The 21,789-nt window shown below is 39.1% G+C and overlaps 1 protein-coding gene across 3 annotated transcripts in view; it reads left to right on the top strand.

The window, feature by feature from the left end:
- Positions 1-21,789, top strand: part of VWA8 (von Willebrand factor A domain containing 8) — a 390,356-nt gene that overhangs the window by 40,875 nt on the left and 327,692 nt on the right. For all 3 annotated transcript variants that reach the window (XR_015137814.1, XM_086328813.1, XM_086328812.1), the window contains 3 exons: positions 917-1,047; positions 4,610-4,720; positions 18,635-18,802. Coding sequence is in view for 2 of the 3 variants with exons in the window: in XM_086328813.1 (XP_086184939.1) it covers positions 917-1,047; positions 4,610-4,720; positions 18,635-18,802 (410 nt within the window). In the remaining variant the exon portion in view is untranslated. The remainder of the gene's footprint in view (positions 1-916; positions 1,048-4,609; positions 4,721-18,634; positions 18,803-21,789) is intronic.

Below are 21,789 nucleotides of genomic sequence, written 5' to 3'. Positions count from 1 at the left end.
CCTTCCCTACCAGCCCAGTGGTTAAGATTCAGCACTCCCAGTGCAGGGTGCACAGGTTGAGTCCCTGGTTGGGGAACTAAGATCTCCAGATGCCATGTGCCCCAAAATTAAATAAATAAATAAATATATATATATATATATATATATGTAGCAGACTTAGAATGATAATATACAGAAGAGTCTTCTATTCCCAGAAGAGTTGGTGTTGAATAGATGTAAACTTTAAAGGAGTCATTTAAATCTACCATCAGACATCCTAACTGTGAAGTTTGAGAGATCTCATAATCCAGTGCCAACGTAAGTCATAGTTTAAAGTTTTTTTCAAGGTTATGATACTCATGAATTGTCTGAGATGCTTTGGTCCTATCCCCTTTCAGGACAAAAGAGTTGGGCTGTAACATTGTGACAAAGTAATGGTAGCAGTTGTTCATATCACCCTTAAAAACACTTTTGTTCCTTTAGTAACACAAGCATTCTTATAAGCTTATTTTTTTGGCCTTACTGCGTGGCTTTGTGGGATCTTATTTTCCCGACTAGTGGTCTGAGCCAGGTCCATGGCAGTGAAAGCCGAAGCCTTAACCACTGGACCCCCCAGGGAATTCCCATTTCTTATTAGCTTTTAAGTGTGGGATTATGTGACTCTTTGTGATGTAATAAACCCTATTATTTTAGATAATAATGTTTTTTTTGTAAAACAGTGTGAAAATTCAGCAGATGTAGGTATGAATGTATATATGTGTGTATGCATATATGCGTGTATGTATATGTGTATAGATGTGCATATATATATACATACACATGTACATTGTATATACATTTTTAACTTAATATACTGTCTGCATTGGTTGCTTAGAGGTTTATGTTCTATGTAGTAGTCTTATTTGCATTTCATTTTACCTTTTTTTCCACTTTAAAGTCTCAGACTCTCTGGCTCAATCAGTAATTCAACATCTAAGATGGATAATGCAGAAGGATCTTTTGGGGCAAGACGTCTTTCTAATAGGACCTCCTGGGCCTCTTCGACGCTCTATTGCTATGCAGTACCTGGTAAGCAATGAATTCTTGTGGATTCCTGAGGGTCTTAACTTTGATAAACTGTTTTGTGAGATAAATTAAGAATTTACAGAAGTTTCAGGTTTAGCCCTTATTGTTTATAAAGCATTTGGAATAAATTATTCGGGAAGTCAATGTACGTTTGCCTTTCATAACTTTAGCAAATGTTTGCTCCAAGTAGAAAACCCTCCACTTCTAGTAGAAAAGAGATCCATCTAAATTCAAGCAATGAGTAGTTGCAAACAGGATCAGCAACTCTGAGATTAGAAAACAAAGTGTAGTTTTGTTTTTCTCAAGAAACATTCTTTTATCTTTAGTCCACATTTTGAAAAGTCATCTTCTGACTTTTGATGTTATATGGTCTCTAAAGGGAGCCTAAGGATTACAGAAGCTCTCTTATGTATTATGTGCACTCTTTTTTTTTCTTTAAATAGATGAGAAAACAAGTTCACAGAGATTAGATAACTCACTCAGGCTTTATCCAGAAAGTCAATGATGGAGCTAGACTTCAGATCTCATATTGCTTTTCCTTTCTGATACTATATCCTCTGAAATGTTTGCAGTTCTCTAAGTTGAGTTGAAATATTCAAATATTCAAATCTCAACCGAAAAAAAAATTGCAGGACTTTTTCCTACTACTTTGTCAGTATTAATAGGCATTGCTGTAATGATTGAAAGAGGAACCCTCTCAGTTGAAGTTGGTCTGTTCCAAAGATAATTTTTAGGATGAAGAGAAAAACCTTACTTAAAGCTTCCTTTTGTTATTTGATATTAAATCATCTATTTCTAATTTATTGAAATATACTTCATGTACTCTCTTATTTTAGTGGTGAGTTTATCTTGGTACTTTCAAAATTATGTAGGGCTGTAATGATGAAAATTCCATGAATAGAACCTAACTCTGTTTAGTTCATAAATTTCATATCCCTTATTTGTTCCCTAGAATCAATCTGTGAGGTATAGTGTGCCATTGTATTATTATCCTCACTTTATTAATAAACAATACAAAAGTGTATTTGTCTTGTCTAAGAATGCAGAGTCAGCCACCAAGATTCCCAGGTCTAGAACCTCTTCAGTTTTAAATTGTGCACTCTACCTGGCTCATTTCAAAGGCAACAATATCTCACTTTGATTTTGTTTCTGACAAGTCTTTGAAGCTTGTTAGAAATGTGGAGTAGCCAGGCTAAGAGAGTATAGGAATCCTGTTGGCTAAAAAATGCAATTCAAGTTTATAAGTATAATCCTTGTATCTTAAAAAAACAACCACCACCAAACTTTCAATTGCCAGAGCTGAGGCAGCTTTAGGATTTGGAAATACATGTAAGAAAACTTACTAGCCTAAGCTGCCTTGCAAACTGCAGTGGGTACTATTGCCAGTAAATTTAAAGACCCTATGTGTAGTAACAGCCAGAGTGGTGGTGGTGTTCAGTCGCTCAGTTGTGTCCAACTCTGCAACGCCATGGACTGCAGCATGCCAGGCCTCCTTGTCCTTCACCATCTCCTGGAGCCGCTCAAACTCTTGTCCATCGAGTCAGCGATGCCGTCCAACCATCTCCTCCTCTGTTGTCCCCTTCTCCTCCTGCCTTCAGTTTTTTCCCAGCATCATGTCTTTTCTAAAGCCTTTGACTGTGTGGATCACAAAAAACTGGAAAAGTCTTGGAGAGATGGGAATACCATATCACCTTACCTGCCTCCTGCAAAACCTGGATGCAGGGCAAGAAGCAACAGTTGAAACCAGATACGGAACAATGGATTGGTTCAATAGCCAGTGTAGATGACATCTCTAAAGGCAGAAATTTCGGGGCAAGCCTGTTGAATCAATGAGAAATTAAGCAGAAATAACTGAATACTTGTGTTTATTTCATATTTCACTCATAGAGTAGGAGTTTTGTAGACAGTTTAAAATAAGTCAGCAGACCTCTGCCGCCGTCCCAGTCTGCTGCTCCAGGTGCTATTTGTGAGCTTGTCAGTGCTGCTTCCGTGGAGCAACAGCCGAGGAGACCTTGGTCTCGTCTTGGCTGACGAAAAGTCCCAGGAAACTGTCAGGACTGAGGAGAGCAACCTTGGTGTGACAGTTCAGGGTGCTACTGTGATACAGTTTATAGTAAGAGGCATACGGCATTTGGTCAACCACTGTGAATGTCAGGGATTTCCAGCGAGGGAGATCACAGGCAGTCGTCAGTGAAACAGGACAGGAAGGCGCTGCGAGGTGCTCCAGGAGCCAGAAGGAGAACCTGCTACTTGATTCAAGAATTGTGCTCTCATTGAAACATGTGAAATGTCATGTATGAAACGAGATGCCAGTCCAGGTTCAGTGCACGATGCTGGATGCTTGGGGCTGGTGCGCTGGGAAGGCCCAGGGGGATGGTATGGGGAGGTTGGGAGGGAGGAGGGTTCAGGATGGGGAGCATGTGATTTTTTTTTAAAAAATAAAATTAAAAAAAATAAAAAAAAAAAAAAAAAAAAAAAAAGAATTGTGCTCTCACAGGCGGTTCATTTAGAGAAACATCCTTTGGTATCAGCACATCTTTACTACTTTGGTGTACATTTTCTCATTTTAAAACTTTCCCCTTCTTTCCACATTTTCTAAAACTTATGGGTGCACGGGAACAGGCACATTTTAAAAGACTAATGATGATGATAATGTATTTTTATCAACATCACTTGGAGATAAGGTTAATTAAAAAAAAAAATCCCCTTTCACCATTAATGGCATACTCATTCAACTTTTTTCTTTGTACTCCTCCAGTAAATTAATTTGTTCTTCCTGTTTAATAAAAACATATTACATACCTTATTGGATTGGAGAATGTCATTGTTTTTAATTCAACATTGTAAAACCAAGGATAATGTTAACAACTGTTTATACCTTGTTGTTACATATAAGGAAAAAGGAATTTAGGGATAGATTAATTATTTTAAGAGAAGTGGATTCTGGGTGGTTTCTTCTTCAAACCAAATGGTTTTTTTTTCTGTGTAAAATAATAACCTCCATTCCCCCTTCTGCCTTTTCAACTTTCCTCTCCTTTTCCCTTCCTAATTAGTTCTATATTGACTCTTTTTTGTTGAACCAGTTATTGATATTTACCTTATTTTCACACTTGTTAAATGCTTAACATATACATGGTAGGTAATCATTGGTTTATAGAGTAAATTAATTTAAAGCACCCTTAAAAAAAAGATGAACATTATTTACAGAGATAGCTGTCGTTTATGTGAAAATCAAGTAATAGCCAAATTATTACTCTTGATATTTGAAAAGAACTTTACAGGAGATACTAAGATTTGTAAGATCACATTTTGATTATTATTGCCTAAGTAGCCAGTAATAAGCTATAGATTACTGAGTACAGTAAAAGTTCTGAGAAGAGATACATGTTTTGATTAATGTTCAGTTTATTACATTTTTTCTTAAAGCTGAGGCTCACAAGGCTTTCACCTAGAATTATGTTTATTAATAAAATGCTCTTCTGTAGAGTGACATTGTCAGAATACCTGCCTCCAAAGCATATGTTGGGAACTTGATTTTATCTTGGGACCATTTCACTCTCTTCAGGAGCTGACCAAAAAGGAGGTTGAATACATTGCCTTGTCAAGAGACACCACCGAAACCGACCTCAAACAGCGGCGAGAGATCCGGGCGGGCACGGCTTTTTACATCGATCAGGCAAGTGCTTATCACACTCCAATATGTGACTTTTCACTCCCGGTCTTTAAGAAATTGATTTTTAAAGTAGAAAAAGAGTAGCTCATGTACTAGCGAAAGACAGATGTACCATGCCCTCTCTAGACAGGTTTAATTTAGGTTTTTGGTTTCCCTCTTCTTGGAAATGCCTTGTTAGTTTACTACGAAATAAGAAACCATAGTTGAAATAAGTGGTTCTAAAATGTTAACTAAAGATTCGTATGCTGATTTCTTAATTTCCAGTTGCTTCCTATTAACTGCCTATAAAAATTTGAGTTTAAAAAAAAAACGAATTGAGATTTCAATATAGCAAATTCTCTAGCACATTTACTAAAATATTCTCAATCTAAAGGTGAAGTACATACAGGTATATTAAGCATAGTAAAATTAGATTCATAATTCCAGGAACTACAGCTTTTTGAAGAGAGTTCTTAGATGCAGGTTATCAATTAAAATAATGTTTTTTGAATATTATATTGAAGCTTGTGGGTGCATGCATACTCAGTCATGTTAGACTCCTTGCGACCCCATGGACTGAAGCTGGCCAGGCTCATCTGTCCATAAAATTTTCCAGGCAAGAATTGAAGTGGGTTGCCATTTCCCTCTCCCAGGGATCTTCATGATCCAGGGATCAAACCCATGTCTCCTGTGTCTGCTACACCGGCAGGCAGATTCTTAACCACTGAACAGACTCTTTACCACTGAGCCCCTGGAAATCCCTACAAGCTTTAGCTTGTACATTTCTTCAAATATTTTACTTAAAATATTGAACATTGTTCTTTGTTAGGAATGTCTGAGAAAAAAGGTCAGACTTCAAGCATTTTGTAGAGAAAAGATTCAGACATTCAATAAATTCATGACAACGTGCTTGAACTTCTTGTTTATAAACGTGCACATTAAAGCAGTAGTGAGCTGCTTTTTTCCTCCAGCTCTCAGCATTTGCTGATGTTCATTGCTGATGAGGAAGAAGGGATGAGGGGTCAGCGTTGCTGTCAATGGGGCCGTGGATTGATGCGATTATGAAGAGAGATTTGGTGACTATCTATCGAAAGGGAAAAGTTAAACACGTTTGCATCCAGCAGTAATATTTCTAGCAATTTTTATTTCCAATGTTATTCACACAAAGCATGAAAACATATATCAGTTTAGTTTCAGTTCAGTTCAGTCACTCAGTCATGTCCGATTCTTTGTGACCCCATGAACCGCAGCACGCCAGGCCTCCCTGTCCATCACCAACTCCCAGAGTTCACTGAGACTCACATCCATCGAGTCAGTTATGCCATCCAACCATCTCATCCTCTGTCGTTCCCTTCTCCTCCTGCCCTCAATCTTTCGCAGCATCAGGATCTTTTCCAGTGAGTCAGCTCTCTGCATCAGGTGGCCAAAATACTGGAGTTTCAGCTTGAACATCAGTCCCTCCATTGAACACCCAGGACTGATCTCCTTTAGGATGGACTGGTTGGATCTTCTTGCAGTCCAAGGGACTCTCAAGAGTCTTCTCCAGCACCACAGTTCAAAAGCATCAGTTCTTCAGTGCTCAGCTTTCTTCCCAGTCCAACTCTCACATCCATACATGACTACTGGAAAAACCATAGCCTTGACTAGACAGACCTTTGTTGGCAAAGTAATGTCTCTGCTTTTTAATATGCTGTCTAGGTTGGGCATACCTTTCCTTCCAAGGAGCAAGGGTCTTTTAATTTCATGGCTGTAATCACCATCTGCAGTGATTCTGGAGCCCAGAAAAATAAAGTCAGCTGTGGTTTCCATTGTTTCCCCATCTATTTGCCATGAAGTGATGGGATCAGATGTCATGATCTTAGTTTTCTGAATGTTCAGCTTTAAGCCAACTTTTTCACTCTCTTCTTTTACTTTCATCAAGAGGATCTTTAGTTCTTCACTTTCTGCTATAAGGGTGGTGTCATCTGCATATCTGAGGTTATTGATATTTCTCCCGGCAATCTTGATTCCAGCTTGTGCTTCCTCCAGCCCAGCGTTTCTCATGATGTACTCTGCATATAAGTTACGTAACATATATACTAGGCTGTTTATTGTAGCATTGTTTGATAAATCACATGAAACTTTGTGAAAACTATAATGATGTATGTTTAAGAGACTAATTAAATAAATCATGGTAGCTAGAATTATCTGTCACCAGTAAAAAAAAAAAGTGAGATGAATATTTATGAGTTGATAGAAGACCAGAATATATTAACTGAAAAAAAAATGAAGTTGCAGGACAGTATATATAATAAATATACTGTGATTTAAAAAACAAGAAAAAATACATAAATACATAAATGTTTGTTTACACATTGAAAATTTCCAGAAGGAAACACAAGAATCAGTTAACAGAGCTTACCTCTGTGGAGGTGTGATCAGGCATCTGGGGTAGGGCAAGGAATAAGCTTCATAGTTCTTTAAATTTGAAGCTTTCCCAGGAGTACACACTATTACTTTATAAGTAAAAGAGTGGAATTGTAAGGAGCACTGAGTGAAAGAATTTTTGGAGACCAAAATATTCACATTGTCACGTAGATCACCACCTAGTTACAGAAAGAAAGACAGAAAGAAAGCTGTACTTAAAGTGAAGTGATTTGTCAGTCATTATCTTAAACAATCAAACTTAGCATCATGTGGTGGGGGAATCTGAGTATTTTAGATTTCCAGCCATTAAAAACGTAATCCTTTGTGGATGAAGCACATGAGTATATTTAAAGAAATCCACTTTATTTATGTAATTCCAAAGACTCAGTTTATTTCTGATTATAAGTGGAAAAAAAAAAAACAGGCTTGCTTCTTCTCTGTCATATTTAAATGACAAGAAGAGAACTGACTTTGTTTGATAGAGTGTGGATTTAAAAACATTTTTGAGTGAATTTTGTATTTGGATGATTGTTGCAATGCAGATAATAAGGAACAGAAAAGGATGTTTTTGTATGCTTATTATTTTAAAGACAGTTTAAAACTGGCTATACAGAAATCTCAGAAATTGAGTTGCTTTAGGTAACCAAATTTATTGGTTAGCTAAAGATTTATTTCTTGAAGCATACTATAAATTGTTCAGATGAAACTCTGACATTGTATTCTCCCTACCATTCTAGAAAGCAAATTTTCAATTTATATCTATTTACCACTTATAAAATATTTAAAATGTTATATATATGTATGGTAGTACTCTATACTTTCATGTTTTTTCTTTTTTATTAATCCAACTGATTATGATAAGCATCAGCTGTTTACGATGCTGTACTACATTGGCACCTTCAGAGTTTGTGATGAAGATATAAGGACATTAGTCCTTTCTCTAAGTTGCTTCAGACTGTCTATTGTGATTTTATCTGAGTTTCATATTTTTTCTTCTCTCTCACTTCCTGGCAGTTAATATTCCTTATTGTTTGTTCATAACCAGATCCTATCAGTTCCTTGCTTAAAGCAGTTTGGTCCTGTCACACCCGGAATAAAATCCAGACCCGTGAACATGGCCACCACACTCTACAGGACCCAACCTTGTCAACCTCTTCTCCTTTCTTCTTTCCCTTGCTTGCAAGAGTCCAGCCACAGTGACCTTGTCCTCTTAAAAATAGACCAAGTTCTTTCCAGCCCCAGAACCTTTGTACTTGTTATTTCCTCTGCTTGGAATGACCTTCTCCCTGATCTGTATATTCCTGCCGCCTCATCATTCTGACAGAGAAGGCAATGGCACCCCACTCCAGTACTCTTGCCTGGAAAATCCCATGGATGGAGGAGCCTGGAAGGCTGCAGTCCGTGGGGTCGCTGAGGGTCGGACACGACTCAGTGACTTCACTTTCACTTTTCACTTTCATGCATTGGAGAAGGAAACTGGCATCCTACTCCAGTGTTCTTGCCTGGAGAATCCCAGGGACGGGGGAGCCTGGTGGGCTGCTGTCTGTGGGGTCACACAGAGTCAGACATGACTGAAGCGACTTAGCAGCAGCAGCATCATTCTGATGATAAACTCTCAGAACACTCTATAATCACTCATCACACTTAAACCCTTTCCGCATGAACCCTGTTGTGATATACATAAGGTAACCTTCAGAGCACCTATCGCTCTCTGAATTTGCCTAATTAATTTCCTTGTTTTCATGTTCATTGTCTGTCTTCTCCACTAGAATGTAACTATTTTGCTTATCTCTGGCACCTAAAAACAGTTGTGGTGGTTTACTCGCCAAGTTGTGTCTGACTCTTTGCGACCCCATGGACTGTGTGTACCCTGCCATGCTCCACAGTCCATGGGATTTCCCAGGCAAGAATACTGGAGTGGGTTGCCATTTCCTTTTCCAGTAGTCTTCCTGACCCAGGATCGAACCCACGTCTCCTTTACTGCCAGGCAGATTCTTTACACTGGTAACACCTGGAAGCCCATCATGCCTATGTTCATATCTATTTAATCACGTATAGTAATTTTCACAAAGGTGGTATACCATGCATATAAAGTTTTACAGGTTGCTTTTCTTAAAACTTGATTTTTTTCAGGAGCATTTTCCTGTGACAAAAATATAACTTTTAGTGTCTGTACAGTATTTCATCAAATAGATGTGACATTATTTATTTAACATTCCCATTTTATCTACATTTCCATATTGTTGATCATTCAGGTTTTGTCTAAGTTTTCACTGTTATAAATTTCACTGTTATAATTATATAATTATTATATAACTGTTATAATTTCACTGTTATAAATAACTCTAGGTGAATATCTCTCCACTTAGATCTTATTATCTGGGATGATTTTTTAAAACTTGAATGCTGGAAGTATAATTAAAGGGTCTAGGCGTTTTCAAGAGTCTTGATATACATATGTCACAAAATTGCTTTCAGCATGTGTCCCAACTCATGCTGTCATCCGTATGCACTAATTGTCTCATGCATTCTTGTCAGTATTGAGTATTTCCATGTATGTACTTTGCCAAATCAATAGACGTTGATTTGTTTTAAGAAGTACTAACTAGGTTAAATCATTTTTATTTTTATTGGTTATTGCTTCTGTACGATGTCAATAAAGTGAGTGGATATGGAAAAGGAGAGAGATACTGATGAAATAAGTTACGATCTGCCAAGAAAATGTTGATGTTTACACCATGTTTGTTTATGTAAATACTATAACATACTCACTTGTCAATGTGAAGGTAACAAATATTTTTAACGCAAATGCTTTGCTGAATGGATTATAGGAACTTTTTGAAAACAAAATTAAGCTAAAGAACAGAAATATGAAAATTTGTATGGCTGATATTATAACACTTATGGAGAAATAAAGAGTTTAAGATTTTTTACTACCACATTAATTGTCATTTGTCTTAGAAGATAAAATAACCCAAAAAAGCTGATATTTTTGATATTCTCACCCTTCAAAAACCTATTACTCTCCTTTTTTTTTCTTACTTTACTTGACATTCTTATCATGAATTCTGCTTATTGTCCTGTGACTCCAAAGAGCTAGAGAGGAAGACTTTTAAGTCATTATACATTGCTTGCATTTCTCAAATATTATGAATAACTTGTGATTAGGTTTTTATGTCTGGCTGATGGGAGACACTCTATATAGCCATAACTGGGGGAGTAGAAAGCCAGGATGGGGAACTTCAAATGATTTTTTTTACCTTTTTCTAAACCATCAACTCATCATATTAGAATCTTGTTACTTTGACACGATAATGTCAAGTTCCTTAATATACAATATACATATTTAATGTTACATATGAAATGCACTTTAAACAATTACATAATATTTTAATGTATTCTCCTTTGTTTTGAGAGAGAAGGCAATGGCACCCCACTCCAGTACTCTTGCCTGGAAAATCCCATGGATGGAGGAGCCTGGTAGGCTGCAGTCCATGGGGTTGTGAAGAGTCAGACATGACTGAGAGACTTCACTTTCACTTTTCACTTTCATGCATTGGAGAAGGAAATGGCAACCCACTCCAGTGTTCTTGCCTGGAGAATCCCAGGGACGGGGGAGCCTGGTGGGCTGCTGTCTATGGGGTCGCACAGAGTCGGACACGACTGAAGTGACTTAACAGCAGCAGCCTCTGTTTCGAATAATTCTTGATTCTCTTTTAATAGTAGAAAAAGTAAGGATTAACTCCTTTAATACACTGCTTAAATATTACAGGTCACCAAAAGTAACTAGTAATATATTGAATAACACTGCTATTGATCAAAAAATGAGATTTTTATCTTGTATAATTACCTTTTACTTATTTTAGCAAATAGGGGGAAACAGTGGCTTGCTTTTTGAGAATGATTGAATTCTGGTACCTGCTCTAAATGCTTTGCAGATGTCTTGTTCTTGTGTCATCTCATGCTCAGTCATGTGTGACTCTTTGCAACCTCATGGACTGTAGCCCACCAGGCTTCTCTGTCCGTATGTCCTAATTGTCACTTGTACAGTTGGAGAAGAAGGTCTGTGTTTACTCTGACCTCTGTATTAGTCAGAACTCAGGCCTTGGCCTCTTATCATTTTGCCATCTTGCTCAGGCCAACTCTTATCTATGTGTATGTTAACTGTTGGACAGATTTAAGGAAAGGAGTACGTCAAGGCTGTATATTGTCACCCTGCTTATTTAACTTATATGCAGAGTACATCATGAGAAACGCTGGGCTGGAAGAAGCACAAGCTGGAATCAAGATTGCTGGGAGAAATATCAATAACCTCAGATATGCAGATGATTGGAGAAGGAAACGGCAACCCACTCCAGTATTCATGCCTGGAAAATCCCATGGACCGAGGAGCCTGGTGGGCTACAATCCATGGGGTCGCAAAGAGTCGGACACGACTGAGCGACTTCTGTGTGTGTATGTAGATGAGATCACCCTTATGGCAGAAAGTGAAGAGGAACTAAAAAGCCTCTTGATGAAAGTGAAAGAGGAAAGTGAAAAAGTTGACTTAAAACTCAACATTCAGAAAACCAAGATCATGGCATCTGGTCCCATCACTTCATGGGAAATAGAGAAACAGTGGAAACAGTGTCAGACTTTATTTTTGGGGGCTCCAAAATCACTGCAGACGGTGACTGCAGCCATGAAATTAAAAGACGCTTACTCCTTGGAAGGAAAGTTATGACCAACCTAGACAGCATATTGAAAAGCAGAGATATTACTTTGCCAACAATGGTCCATCTTGTCAAGGCTATGGTTTTTCCAGTGGTCATGTATGGATGTGAGAGTTGGACTGGGAAGAAAGCTGAGCACTGAAGAATTGATGCTTTTGAACTGTGGTGTTGGAGAAGACTCTCGAGAGTCCCTTGGACTGCAAGGAGATCCAACCAGTCCATTCTGAAGAAGATCAGCCCTGGGATTTCTTTGGAAGGAATGATGATAAAGCTGGAACTCCAGTACTTTGGCCATCTCATGCGAAGAGTTGACTCATTGGAAAAGACTCTGATGCTGGGGAGGGATTGTGGGCAGGAGGAGAAGGGGACGACAGAGGATTAGATGGCTGGATGGCATCACTGACTCGATGGACGTGAGTCTGAGTGAACTCCGGGAGTTGGTGATGGACAGGGAGGCCTGTCGTGCTGCGATTCATGGGGTTGCAAGGAGTCGGACATGACTGAGCGACTGAACTGAACTGAACTGAAGAAGAATCAAGGGAGATAAAAATAACTTTCATTGAGGAGCCTGCTGTTGTGTTAGGCACTTTTTATATGACTGCATTTAATCCTCAAAACATCCTTAGGATGGAGTTGTCTTCCACACCTTATAGGTGAAGTAAGAGTCATACCAGTTGTATGATATACAAAGCAGTGGTAGAATTTGAACCAGGATTTGTCCAGTTCTTAAGTTTAGCTTCTTTCTCTCATATGCTACTTCTCTTAAAAATGCAGTGATGATCATGAAGATGCTGCTGCTGCTGATGTCGATAATGACAATGACAACAACTACTACAGGATGATAGTATTTGTAATAATAACAGCTAATTGGTTTTTTTTTTTTTTAAAGAAAGTAACATGAAATTTTTTAAAGGTTTATTTATTTTTTTATTTTGGCTGGGTTTTCATTGCTGCATGCACAATTTCTCTAGTTTCAGAGAGCACGGGCTGCTCTTGGTTGCAATTACATGGTCTTCTCGTTATGGTCGCTTCTTTTGTTGGGGCGCACAGGCTTCAGTAGTTGTGGCGCATGGGCTCTGTTGCTCTGTGGCATGTGGGATCTTCCCAGACCAGGGATCAAACCGGCGTCTCTTGCATGGCAAGATGGATTTTTAACCACTGGACCACCAGGGAAGCCCCATAATTTTTTTTTTTTTTCCGGTTTGCTGTGTGTTAGAGGTTATCTTCCTTAATCTTTATCATAATCTATGAGATAAGCACCATTACTAGTATAGCTTTAGAGAGAAATGGAGGCTTACAGAGGAATGTGAGTAACCTTAATTATCCACAGCAGGTGGTAGAGCAACCCAAAATCAGTCTAATCCTATTTTGATCATTTTAAATAAAGAAGTTGAAACAGACATTTTTTTTTCCCTTTGAATTCCTCAGTGACATTACACTGTAGCCATTTTGAGTGTCTGAAACTCTTTAGAATCTATTTTCATTAGATCATGGCTATATTAATGATAATTGATATTTTAATAGGCTTGACAGCTTTAAATTTTTTTCTAGTACTGCTTTGATTCATAAATAGTGACATCGTACAGCACCCCTTGAGGATATTCTCATTTAGTAAATGAGGACACAGACATCCAGATTAATTGTTTGCCTCAGGTCGTTCATCAAATCAGAAGCAAATGTAGAACAGGGCTTAGACAGTTTTTGATTTTAGGTCATGCAGCTGCTTTTATCTTGAAATACTTTGTGTCCATGTACTAGGTTGTTAAAGCTGCTATATGGGATGGTTTTGTCCAGAAGGATCTTTATGCATTTTTTCTGATTTCTATTTGAGAAATTAGGTCTCTGGAAATTCAGTAGCTTGAAGGGCAGGAAGAGATCCTTATGGGTGATCTTGATCTAATTTCTACACTGAGGAGTGATCACCAGTATTCATTCCATGTAAAATATATATATGCTGTTCCCTTCTTTATTTTTTTTAAATGATTAGAAAAGTTATACCACAATTATTTTAAAATCTGTATAGAAAAATTTTGAAATATGTAGACTAAATCTCTCATGCTGACAGTTAAACTTGTTCAGTTCTGTTTTCATATCAAGTGTAAGCATAGATAAGTATTATTCTTCATATAAAAATTCTTTCTAAATTTACATAACAACATCTTTTAACTGAATGGTTACATTTTTATCCCATAAACACTAAAAGCCTGCTGTGAGCCAGTTTTGCACCAATATGACAAAAAACAGAGTTTCACCCCTTAAAGGCCTAAGAATGCTACTCGGAAGATGAAGCAGGTACATGAGAAAGTGGAAGTTGCTCAGTTGTGTCTGACTCTTTGTGACCCCATGGACTGTACCCCGCTAGCCTCCTTTGTCCATAGGAATTCCCCACTGGAGTTGGGTAACCAACCTGGTACATATTCATAGATGGTAAATCACAGGAGTGGGTCAGAGGATTGAACTGGGGTCTCCTGCATTGCAGGCAGGTTTTTTACCATTTGATCCACCAGGGAAGCTGCCTTTTCACTTTTTTTTCCCTTCAAATCACAAGAGAGAACCAATGGAAGAAGATTGAAGGGAAGGAGAACACGATGATCGAGAAAAAGCTTGATTTGTGGCATTTTGATTTTTGGTGTTTTCAAGTGAGCAGTTTCAGTAAAGTGAGGGTGATGGAAGCTTATTAGAGGCAGTCAGTACGTGGACTGTTTTCAAGAGGCTTGAAAATAGGAAACTCCCCGGCAGTCCAGGAGTTAGGACTTGGTGCTTTTCACTGCTGAGGGCCAGGGAACAAAGATCCCACCAGCTGCCCGGGGCGGCCAAAAGCAAACAAACGAAAGAGCAGCTTGTAAATAAAGGAGAGGAAAATGAGAGTATATTAAGAGGCTCAGAAGACTGTAGATTTTCTTAAAGTACAGACGTTTGTGTAGAAGAGAAGGAATGTAAAAACGCAAAGATATGGTATAGTTGATGGAGGGCTTCCTGGGTGGCGCTAGTGGTAGAGAACCCGCCTGCCAATGCAGGAGATGCAAGAGATGCAGGTTTGATCCCTGAGTTGGGAAGATCCCCTGGAGGAGGAAATGGCAACCCACTCCAATATCCTTGCCTGAAAAATTCCATGGACAGAGGAGCCTAGTGGACTCCTTAGTCCGTGGGGTCAATAAGAGTCAGACACAACTGAGAGAGAGAGAGAGAGTTGATGGAAGATTTTGGAGGAAGGAAGAGAGAATGCCACTAAGCTCAGAGTACAGAGCTAGCCTTGCAAGAGGAGGAGGAGTGACACTTAGTCAAAGACAAAGCTGCTCCTCCTCATCATATGAACGTGCTCAAGTATTTGCATCATTAAAAAAAAGGTGACTTCTGCTGCACTATCCGCAGCTCCACCTCCCATTATAGTACCAGATCACTCCCTTGTCTTCTTCATGGCCAATTATTTTGTAGAATGTTGCTAAGTATGTTTTGTCTGACGTTTCCTCATGATTTGATCAAGATCATGCATATTTTAAAAATGTAGCAATGCAATAGAAGAGATGTGGCCTTTGGGGGAGCTTCATATAAGACGTTTAGTGCTTGAAATTGATACAGCTCATTGCAGGCGTGCTAAGTCGCTTCAGTCCTGTCCGACTCTTTGCAACTCGGTAGTAGCCTGCCAGGCTGCTCTGTCCGAGGGGATTCTCCAGGCAAGAATACTGGAGTGGGTTGCCATGCCCACCTCTAGGGGATCTTCCTGACCCAGGGATTGAACCTTCATCTCTTACGTCTCCTGCGTTGGCAGGCAGGCCTTTTACTGCTGGTGCCACCTGGGGAGCCTGACGCATCTCGTTACTGCATATTAACTGAGCACTTGGTTACAGTTGTATCTGCCAGGTTCCTTCACTGTTGTGTTATTTTTTCCCTTTGTCACTTAAAAATACCTTGTGAGGGGAAATAGTTTTGAGTTTTTGCAAATACCCTGTTTTTCATCATACTCTTACCCACTCATTTTACCATTCATTGATGATTCTGGCTTCAGCAATTATTACTACAGTGTATGCCAACTCATGACTTTGTGTTTGTATCATTTTTTCAGAGTTAGAGGTTCTTAACTTGAGGTCTCTGTTATATACAGATAGCTGTATGCATTTTACTCTAGAGAAGAGGTGCAGCACTTATCAGGTTTTCAAGAGGCCTTTTTCCATCCATTACTACTTTTTAAGTTACGATCACAGCACCTACTCCACAAAGAGTCGGGCAGCACTAAAGTGACTAGTCCACACCTCCATTAGGTGGATGGAAGGATTCCTTTGTGCTTTCCTTCCAATCTGTCTGTAGCTTATTCCACCTTTCCTCTGAAAAGGTGCACCAAAGTCTCCTGGAGTAAATAAAAGCAGATCTGCTGTGTCTATTGTTGTCCTATGTCGTCAAGACTGTCTTCCCTGACCTGCAGTTGGGAAACCACTAAATTTTGATTTACGTATTTCTAGTTTTGTCTCTGAGAACATGTGTTTTCATCTCTATGAAGTATTTAAAAGTTAAATACAGTAGTCTGTTTTACAACTAAGATTGACAAAAAGTTTATTAGCTTCTTAAATACAATATTGACACAAGTTGTGATATCTTAATTTCTTTCTTTTTTTTAGATTGAGATATAGCTGAGTTTCTTTTTATTAGGAGCTGTGTTTTCTTGGAGTAAATAGATTCTTATGAAAGAAAGCTTAATTGAGGCCTTAGCTGAAACATGAATTTTTATAAGAAGTAGTTTATGTGTTATTTTTAATGTTTTGGAAGCCATTTCTATGGATTTGCCATTTTATCAACTAGCAAAAATAAGATTCTTTTTTTTTTTTTTTTCGGTTCTTTAGGAGCTACTAAGTCACTTCTGTCCATGCATTTAAAAAAGTAAAGCTGCTACCACAAGATGGTCAGATTTATTCATGATTTGATCTTACTTTTAAAATAGGATGAGTCTTAATTGTAGTTTTCATAGAAGTTAATTTTTTATTATAGTACATAGACATTTGAAATGAATTCTGTAATACAATGCAAAATTCAGCAACTTATTAAAAGGAGACTTGATTAAGCAGTGCCTGTTTTTGGGTCCCCGCCACCCACCGCCACTCCCCACCCCCTGCAAGTTGGGAAGTCAGTGCTTTGCTATTTGAGAAATTTTTTGGATATTTAGTCTCTTAAAAAAAACAGAGATAGTCTTTTTCCTCCCTTCATCTGAAGGATTATTTGGAGGCTAATTTTTCAGATTGGTTGAGGGCTAATTACTATAGGGAAAATTAAATTTTAAGCAAAGGGGATCAGTATAGAACACATTTTTCTAGTTAAGCAGTGTGGTATGTTTAAGCATGGGGAAATTACAGCCAGTTCAGTGTTGCAAGAATATCACATGTCAGGCAACTGTTATCAGAGTAAGTATTGGAACAATAAATGCCGTATTGTGATAGATATAAACACTACATTAAGGAGCTTGGACTTAGTAAGGAGAAGATCTGAGAGGTAAGAAGGTCCCGAACTAGAGGAGTGGTAGAAGGGATGAATTCCAGAAATACTAAAGAAAGTATATCATCAGGACACAGTGATAAATTGGATGTAGGAGGTGAGATAGGAATCTAGGACCTGTCATGGGAAAACAGTGCTCGCACCATAAATAAAAAGATAAGAGAAGGAGAATATTTGGAGGAAAATCTGATGTGTTCAGTATTGTACAGTAGAGCCTGAGGTGCTTCTAGAGTCTGGTTGGAGGCATTCATATAATAGGACTGTGTGATGGAGCTTGGGGGAGCCTGAGGTTGAGAATGGTTAGCATACCAGTGGTGGTTGCAACTATGTGATTAAGTATGATGCTCAGACCAGACCCTCTAGCGTAAGAAGAGCTTGGGTTAAAGATGTAATTCTGGCAACTTACATGGGATGGGCAAGCAGAAAAGAGAGTTTTGTTTTTTTTTTAAGAAAATATAGTGCCATATAAAGATCAAAAATAGAGACTTTTAAGGAGAGAGTGATAACGTAAATTTCACGGCATTAATCCTAATCATATTGTTCAGTACACAGCAGAAATGTCACTGAGGTTTTCTTTTTTTTAAAACCAGATTTTCAAGGATTTTGAGCAAAAAATAGATTTTTCTATCTTGTTCAGCATCTATCAGTTAAAAAAGGATTCCACCCCCCCATATCTTTAGTACTTTACTTTTTTTTTAAATTATATTTTTCCTGTTTCTTTCCATTTGGAGTCTACTTTATTTTCTTTTTTTCTCTATTTCTAATTTTCTTAAACTTGGAAAACTAGGAGTATGATTATGGTCAGTCTGCTATAGCCCAGTGGAAAACCTGACTCTCTTTCTGTTTTGGTAAATCTGTGATGCTGTCGGCGTGGAACACGACACTAAATCTGAATCCATTGTGATGGTGACTCATTTAAAACCTTACAGTCTCTGCGTGTTCTCACCTAGTTTATCTGATCTCCATAAGAATCTTGATAGAGCAGATTGTAATCTTCATTTTTTGTTTCTAGTTAAGGAATCTGCTTCCTTGATTGCATTACTGATCCAAAAATAGCTCTTAGTTTTCTGTTTCATTGGGGATATATCTAAAATGTTACAGCTGAAAGGAGCCTTAGGGGCCACTGCTTCTAATCTCTTCATTTTACAAATGGGGAAACAGGCCTCTTTCATTTGGTCAAGATCCTATTGGTTGAATAAGCAAAACCAAGATCTGGAGCCCAGCTTTTCAGACTCCTGGTCCCCATAATAAGGAGGCCTAGTTTCATCTGCATTACTGAACAAGTAAAATCAGGCCACGCTGCACTGTGTTTGATGTTGCTTTTGTCTCTTGGAAATAGTGTGCAGTTCGTGCAGCCACAGAAGGTAGAACACTCATCCTGGAAGGCTTGGAAAAGGCGGAGAGGAACGTCCTGCCGGTTTTGAACAACTTGCTGGAGAACAGGGAGATGCAGCTTGAGGATGGACGCTTCCTGATGTCTGCCGAGCGTTACGACAAACTTCTCCAAGTAAGAAAAGAAACACGTCAGCGCTGCGTCTGAGCTGTGAGCCGCGGGCTGTGCCATCTGCGGTGTAAGGCACGATCGTATGAGAACAAGGACGGTTGTTCGGGGGCGGCTGTCTCGGGCAGTTGGCTGAAGCCAGTTGCGCGTTTGCAGTTTTGTATGGCTCTTCTGTTTGCAGACCATGTGAGAGGACTTCCCAGAGTTTTACTTTGTTTGTCTCTCTACTCACTATTTTTATTTCTATTTTTTTCTTCTTTTAATTCTTTCCTTTCCCCTCCGTTTCTATCTCCCTCTTTCCTTCTCTTCCTTCCCTCAACAAGCCTAATGGCTTCTAGACTGTGCTAGGCACCAGGAAGACGGAGTGAATAAAATCCACTTGTTGGTTCAAGAAGCTCGAAGTCCAGTAGATATGGACAGAAACGAATGAAATACTTAAAGATACCCTGAAGGTCCAAGCTACCGGCATCTCATGCCTGAGCTGTTGTAAGAGCTTTGTCTCTGGACCCCCTGCTTCCCTCCTGGCTCCCCCAGGGCAGTCAGTAATCTGTTTAAAACACAAGGCAGAACAGGTCATTCCTCTGCTGTAAACCTCCAACGCCTTCCTGTTCTACTCAGAATAAAATCTAAAGTCCTTACAGTGGAATACAGAATATCTGGTCATCTGAGCCATCACTGTCCCTTTGACCTTATCTCCTTCTTTCCTTCTCCCCTTTCATTCCACTCCACCTGCCAACATGCCCTTTACCATTAACTACTCAAAATGCATTCTCCTGTCTCATCGGTGCTTTGCACAGGCACCTTGTTCTTCCAGAGTAGTTTTCTCCCAGACATCTGCCAGACTCATTCCTCTACCTCTTTCAGGTCTTTGCTCAAATGTAACCCAGGCATGCCTTTTTACATTGCGCTTTGCTCTAGTGTTGCTTCACAGATATGGTGTTATTTACAAATCGAGGGTTGGGGCAACTCTGCATCAAACAAACCAATGGGCACCATTTTTCTAACAGAGGTCGCTCACTTCGTGTCTCTGTTGCATTTGGTAATTCTAACCACATTTCAAGCTTTCCATTGGCATTTGTTATGGTAATTTGTGATCACTGATCTTTGATGTGCAGTTATTTTGGGGTTCCTCAAACCAAACCCATATAAGATGGTGAACTTCATCAATAAATGTGTGTGTTCTGACTACTCCTCACATCAGCTGCTCATCTCCAATCTCTGTCCCTCTTTGCAGGCCTCCCTTTTCCCTAAGACATAACAACAGCGTTGAAATTAGGTCAGTTCCAGTTAATAATCCCACAGTGGCCTCTAAGTGTTCAAGTGAAAGGAGAAGTCATTTGTCTCTCACGTTAAGTGACAAGCTAGAAATGATTACGCTTACTGAGGAAGGCATGTTGAAACCTGAGATACTCCAAAAATTAGGCTTCTTAGGCCAAACCGTTAGCCAGGTTTTTCATGCAAAGGAAAAGTTCTTGCAGGAAAGTAAAAATGCTACTCCAGTGAACACACAAATGGTAAGAAAGAGAAACCACCCTATTTTGCTGAAGAAAGTTTTAGTAGTCTGGATAGAAGATGAAACCAGCCACAACATTCCCTTAAGTCCATGCCTAAACCAGAGCAAGGCCCTAACTCTTCAATTCAAGTCAGAGAAAGGTGAGGAAGCTGAAGTTAGCAGAGGTGGATTCCTGAGGTTTAAGGAAAGAAGCTGTGTCCATACTTAAAAGTGCAAGGTGAAGCCCAAGTGCTGATATAGAAACTGCCGTCAGTTATCTGTAAGATCTAGCTCAGATCAGTAATGAAGGTGGCTACACTGAGCATCAGAGTTGCTATGGAGATGAAACAGCCTTCTAGTGGAAGAAGATGCCATCTAGAACTTTTGTAGCTAGAGAGGAGAAGTCGATGTCTGTCTTTAGAGCTTCAAAGGACAGGCTGACTCTCTTGTTAGGGGCTGATGCAGCTGGTGACTGTAAGTGGAAGCTAGTGCTCCTTTGCCAGTTTGCAAATCGTAGGGCCTCTAAGAATTATGCTGCATCTAATCTACCTGGGCTCCACAGATGGAACAGCAAAGCCTGGATGACAGCAAATCTGTTTCCAGCATGGTTTATTGTTGAGCTCACTGTTGAGACCTACTTCTCAGAAAAAAAAAAGCTTTCAGAATATTACTGTTCATAGACAATGTGCCTGGTTGTCCAAGAGCTCCGATGGAGATGTACAATGAAATTCATGTTCACAGCATTTGGTCGGCAGCCCATGGGTCAAGGAGTAATTTCGACTTTCAAGTCTTATTTTTTAGGAAATGCATTTTGTAAGGCTCTAGCTGCCACAGTAACTCCTCTGACAGATGTGGGCAAAGTAAATTGAAAACCTTCTGGAAAGGATTTGCTGTTACAGATGCCACATTAAGGAGACACTTATGGTTCATAGTGAACCTGACATAGTGAACACAGCTGAGTGACTGAACTGACTGATGGTTCATAGGAAGAGGTCAAAATATCAAGATTAAGAGGAGATTGGAAGGGGCCTTCCCTCACAGTCCAGTGGCTGGGGCTTCGCACTCCCAGGGCAAGGAGGGTGGGTTTGATCCCTGGTCGGGGAACTGGATCCCACGTGCCATAACTGGGGATCCTGCCTGTCACAAGTAAAAGATCCCACGTGCTGCAGCTAAGACCCAGTGCAGCCAAATGAATGAATGAATGAATGATACATAAATATTTTTCAAAAGAAGAAGAAAGCGAAAAACTCCCAATAGTTTGATTAAAAAAAAAAAACAACTTAATTCCAACTCTCATGGATGACTTTGAGAGGGTCAGGTCTTCAGGGAAAGAAGTAACTGCAGACATGATAGAAAGAGCAAGAAAACCAGAATTAGAAGTGGACCCTAAAGATGTGACTGAATTGTTGCAGTCTTATGATAAAACTTTTAACAGATGAGGAGTTGCTTCTTATGGATGAGCAAAGAAAATGGTTTCTTGAGATGAAATTGAGTCCTGGTG

The sequence above is a fragment of the Bos grunniens genome, chromosome 12 (assembly GCF_055505025.1).
Source record: "Bos grunniens cultivar Pamir isolate PY7600 chromosome 12, Bosgru_T2T1.0, whole genome shotgun sequence".
NCBI lineage: Eukaryota > Metazoa > Chordata > Mammalia > Artiodactyla > Bovidae > Bos > Bos grunniens.
Note: the sequence above shows the minus strand (reverse complement) of the source record. Positions and strands in the feature narration are given on the sequence as shown.